This window comes from Nicotiana attenuata, chromosome 6 (genome assembly GCF_001879085.1).
Source record: "Nicotiana attenuata strain UT chromosome 6, NIATTr2, whole genome shotgun sequence".
Classification (NCBI taxonomy): domain Eukaryota; kingdom Viridiplantae; phylum Streptophyta; class Magnoliopsida; order Solanales; family Solanaceae; genus Nicotiana; species Nicotiana attenuata.
This window is the reverse complement of record NC_031994.1, coordinates 36,910,201-36,916,132: the sequence shown is the minus strand read 5'-3', so window position 1 is coordinate 36,916,132 and position 5,932 is coordinate 36,910,201. Positions and strand designations below refer to the sequence as shown.

General features: G+C 39.3%; 1 protein-coding gene across 1 annotated transcript; it reads right to left on the bottom strand.

Annotated features, from left to right (window-relative positions):
- Positions 381 to 4,865, bottom strand: LOC109227774. Its single transcript, XM_019392972.1, has 2 exons — positions 4,578 to 4,865; positions 381 to 551 (listed from the first exon to the last, which is right to left on the bottom strand). The coding sequence occupies exons 1-2, from the start codon at positions 4,863 to 4,865 to the stop codon at positions 381 to 383; spliced, it is 459 nt and encodes a 152-aa protein (XP_019248517.1).

The following is a 5,932-nucleotide window of genomic DNA, read 5'->3' as shown; positions in this document are numbered from 1 at the left end:
AAAATTCCGTGTGCGATTCTATCTCCTAGCCTTATCCTACCAAAGAAGATCCCAAGCAAACCAAACTCACCAATCTTTCTCTCTACCATGGAACACATAGAGAAAGAATACAAGACTACCGAACAAACAACTACTCCTAATTCAAACCCTGATCTTTTTAGTAGTAATACGCCAAACTAATCTTGCTCTGTGCAAACTGATAATATCTCTGAAAATATCTTTCTACCTCCTTCAAAGTGTAATGGACAATACCCAAATCTGTCTTCTTATAAGAATACACCTTTGGAGAGTGCAACACCCACCAACAATTCAAGCAATGAGGATTACTCGTCTTTATAAAATATTAAATCCCATCCAAATCACCAATCCATCTTACTCGACTACGGATCCTCCAAACCAACTTCCACATATACTAAGATTGCCAAGTCACTTGATGGAGCATTCCTTCTTTCCAGCCCAAAACACAGCCAACCAAATAGAGAGCCATGCAGGCTCAAGCTCTTAGAACCAAGTACTGATGGAGGCACAACAACCATAATCCGTAGGCAACTCTGCAAGTGAATCCAAATCACAATTTTTTTGTACCAAGAGCTTAGAGAGTAGGAGAATGGCACGAGGTGCGCAACTTAGGTAGGGAAGCATGTACATTGTTTGCAAGTCTAGAAGAAATTTTAATCATGTTGTTCTAAGAGAGGTAGGAAAAGAAATACTTTCTCAGTTGTCATCCCTCCTTGTTAAAAACCTCGATTGCTAGGATCACTAATGAACAAAAATGCATGGAAATACGTTGTCATTCCCAACCTATCCTTGAAGGACGATCAAAATTCACCTTTGGAGGACAAGATGAATACGAACTAACACCTCAAACAAATGATATCTGGAGCAACAAACTTTGTGATTTTAAATGTCATGGGTGCTAGGATTGATAATTTTCATAGGAATGTTAGGGCTTTGTTGGCCTCTCATAGGCCTCGCGTGGTAGCTCCTTTGGCGCACGACTAGAGGATCACCAAATTCTGAGGGATGATTTAATTTCTCAAGACTTATTTAGGTTCCTACTAGTCGATCAGGAGGGATATACAATACAGCTTGATTAGTCATATTTGGTAACTACGTGTGAACAACAAACATCTAAAGAAATGGGGGATCCTAAGTTTTTTAGCCTAAAGGATCACCCAGTTCAACATAAATAATACTTCGAAACTCCCTTGATGTAGGAGTTGCTTATATTATTCAGCGAGCACTATCATCTCCTGCTACCCGATTACTATGTTAAAGTCGTTTACCTGAAGGTGCTCTAATTCAATTCTAGGTCGTGTCTTATGCGTGCACTACCGTCCCATGCTTATGGTCCAGGAAGCTTTGGACCTACTATTACGGGGTTCTAGAATCTACTTAGGATGCTCAAGAGTGATAAAACTAGTGCACATTCAAAATATATAGGACTACACATAAATGCAAGGGAAGGCTTAAGTTAACCTCCATACACAAACATCAAATTACGTGCAGCAAAATATATAGGACTACACATAAATGCAAGGGAAGGCTTAAGTTAACCTCCATACACAAACATCAAATTACGTGCAGGCAGATTCAGCAATAGGCAGTTTTAGACGCATTAGAGTCATTAAGTCCTATAGGCATGATTTCTATGTGATTCTGAATTCCAGCAGTAATGCAACTTTAGACTAATTAATTTGCATATTAAAGGCATTGCGAGTTTTATAGGCATAATCTTCAATTGTTTGTGCAATGAGGCAGTAAAACAATCCCAAAATTTCGAATCACTAGTGATGATTTCATAGACGTGCTTCTTAGGCAGGTGACAATGTCCTATAGGCGAGATTTCTTATAGTTGACAACTGAAATTATAACTTTATACCCATACGCATATCATCTAAGTCAGTATAATTAAAGTGACGGGAGCAGCTGATTAATTAGTTAAAACCCTATGGTCATGATGTCTAGATGAGCATTAACAAAGACATGTATTTTTGTATCCAATAGGAATACTATCTAAAAGTGTTTAGTAGTAGGCATAGAACAAGTGTAGCAATTACTTGAGCAAATATATTTTGGCAAGTTAAGTGGAGCGTGTGTGTGACTCCTATAGGCGTGATTCCTATTAGTGTGCAATACACTAAACAAAATAATAAATAAGGCATCCTGAACTATAACGACCCAAACCGATGGGCCGCGACGGGTGCCCGGGTCCTACCTGTTGAACACCCCTAAGCATGCGTCTAAGATATAAACCGGAATAACACTTGCTGAATTACGAGAATAACATACATGAAGGAAACCTTCCAAAAAGGCATATGTACATATATATGTGGAATACAGTGGGTGAGCCGGCAAGGCTGCTATAGATAACTATATATCCAAAACCGAAAGCCGACAAGGCCACATACTATCTAACTATACATAACTGTCTACAGACCTCTAACAGAACGTACAACTGTACAAAGACGGGACAGGGCCACGTCATACCCATATATATATATATATATATATATATATATTTTCAAGCATATCTTACCAAAATCAAAAGCAGCTCCGGATCAAGTGGAGCACAACTCTAAATGATTAAGGATCCTAAGAAGGGGGACCGTCAGCTTGCCTACCTGCACCTGCGAGCATGAAACGCAGGCCCCAGGAATAGGGCATCAGTGGGAATAATGTACTGAGTATGTAAGGCATGAAAATCAGTACATAAAAGACATAGATGAAACACGGAATGAAGAAATTCACTCGTAAATCTGAATGACTTTGTAAATTCTGAAACATTTATAATGTCATGCACGTGCATATAAATGTCCTGCCATGCATAGGTATAGGTATAGGTGTAACATCATCGTCTCGGCCACTGTGGGCAACATCATCAACATATACCAACTGATCAGGTGGTGGTGCGTATGTAACGCCGTAATCTTTTCCCCGTATCCCATTTAAATATGATATACATATATACGCGTATATAATGCCATCTGGTCATGGATTAATCTACATTTATAAATGCATAAAATGCATAAGAAATACGTCAATAAGATTTTCTCGAAATGCCATAGAACTCATTATGTCTTTCGGATAAACTTTATCAAATACGTATTTTTCTGAGACCCATGAGCAGACGATAGAATAATAAGACTTATGGGAGAATAAGAACACACACATCTCTAGCATTTCTACGAATAGAGTAATTTATGAAAGTTGTGCATTTGCTCGTTTCGTTGTGTCGTATAGATCATGCCAAAAGAAAGAAGGGATGGCCTTAACATATCTGAGTCGATTCTCTTGACAATCCTCTAAGAGTGGAAGTTTTAATCTTCTAGAACTTGCAGTACAGGAAAAAGAAAGAGCAATGTCATTCATGGAAGTTACCATAGAGGAGAGGCATATCCACTTATCTGGTAGCCAACAAATGAAAAAATTGGAAGAGTTCAGATTATGGCGAATGACTGCCTTGGATATGGGGAAGTATATGGAAAATCCTTACTTCATAAGGATGTTTGCCCTTGCAGAGGTATGGATTAAAAGAGTTCATTAAGATAACTCAATGCTTCATTTCAAGAATAAACAAGAAATTATGCCAAACTCATTCCATGTGCATTTCGTATAAAAATAAAACATTACCGATTAGATATCATTAGTTGAGTAGGTGGATATAGGGTGTTATAACTTATAAGCAACCAAGGAACAGTACTTTTAATTTCTTTTAAAGTCTAAGAGACCAAAATCACAAAACCTTTAAGTGTTTGAATGGTGTGGCTCACGTTAGTTGCCACCTAATCTAATGTGACCATGAGTCACTTATTTGCTAGTGGCTTACTACTAAGTGGGGTGGGGTGGGATTTTTTAATCTTTATTCACTTATTAGGTAATTAGGTAATGTCCCGTTATCCGGTAATTAACCAATTACCCGCACAATTAAGAATTGTCTTAAATTACTTAAAATTCTACTCATTTAAGTACACTTTATATATCTTACTATCACGGTCATATGGTACCTTGTATGGTACTAGTCCATAAATATCGGGTATTATCGCTCGACCCGTATTTTATCCCAAATCGGCAACCTTCAACGAAACTTGTTTTCTTTAATTCGTGTACCCTTTATCCTTCATGACACTTAATTATCGCTTGTTATAAATAGCATAAATACGTTAACCTCAAGATAATATCATCCCCGAGCCTACGTCGGTTAACTGAAGACGAAACCTTAACGTACGAAACGCGAGATGTAACATCCTTCCCCCTTAGAAACATTCGTCCTCGAATGTTCAGCTCTCGGGATCTATATAAATTTGGCAGAATCGCCTTTGTAACAACACAACTACCAATTCTTCCTGTAGAAACTCAATAATTCAACGCCACATAGGATCACAATCATCAATAACGACAATGGCCTCCCATGACCGATGATAATAACCAACACAACAATCCCTACACGTACCTTAAAGTTGTGATGTCTTAGTCGGACCTTTCTCTGGAGGAGGAAATAAGTAAGGATATCGAGACTTCATGTCTTCTTCGGCCTTCCAAGTCATTTCTTCCACATTGTTGTTTCTCCAAAGTACTTTCGACGAAGCTACATCTTTAGTTCTCAACCTCCAAATCTGTCTGTCTAATATAGCAATGGGAGTTTCTTCATATGATAGCTGCTCCGTGACCTGAACGTCATCAACTAACACAATTCTGTAAGGATCTCCGATACATTTACGGAGCATAGACACATGAAAGACTGGATGTACGGATTCCAATTTCGAAGGCAAGTCCAACTCATATGCTACCTGACCTACCTTGCGTATGACCCTATATGGTCCAATGTACCGAGGGCTAAGTTTTCCCTTCCTACCAAACCTCATGACAACTTACATCGGTGATACCTTTAGGAATACACAGTCGCCAACCTAAAACTTCAAGTCTCGCCGTCGATTATCCGCATAGGACTTCTGACGGCTTTGAGCTGCTAATAGCCTTTCCTGTATAAGCTTAATTTTCTCGATTGCTTGTTGTACCAATTATGGTCCTACTAACGTAGTTTCCCCAACATCGAACCACCCTATAGGCGACCTACACTTCCGTCCGTAAAGAGCTTCGCATGGAGCCATCTGAATACTGGAATGATAGCTATTATTATATGCGAACTCAATAAGCGGCAGATGATCATCCCAGCTACCCTTGAAGTCTATCACACAAGCTCGTAACATATCCTCAAGTGTCTGAATAGTACGCTCAGCCTGTCCGTCTGTCTGGGATGAATTGATGTACTAAGAATTACCTGAGTCCCCAATCCTTATTGGAAGGACCTCTAGAAGTTAGCTATAAATTAAGCTCCTCTATCCGAGATAATAGATACAGAGACACCATGCAGTCGTACTATTTCCTTAATATAAAGCCTTGCATAATCTTCTGCGGAATATTTAGTCCTGACGGGCAGAAAATGGGCTGACTTTGTAAGCCTATCAACAGTCACCCATATCGAATCGAACTTACGCTGGGTACAAGGTAAGCCTACTATGAAATCCATATTGATTACTTCCCATTTCCAAGTCAGAATCTCCATAGCCTGCAATAATCCACCGGTTTTCTGATGCTCAATCTTAACCTGATGACAGTTAGGACACTGAGCAACAAACTCCGCTATATCATTTTTCATTCCGTCCCACCAATATACTTCCCTGATATCATGATACATCTTTGTCGCTCCTGGATGGATAGAATAACGAGAACAGTGAGTTTTCCCCATAACCTGCCGACGTAGCCCTGCAACATTAGGGACACGTAATCGTCCTCGATATCTGAGGACCCCATCTTTTGTAATTTCGAATGGTGTCTTCTCCTTCTGAGGGCTGGTATCCCTATAATGAACTAACACAAGATCCTCGTACTGGCGTTCCTTTACTTCAGTTACTAAAGAGGATGTTGTCGT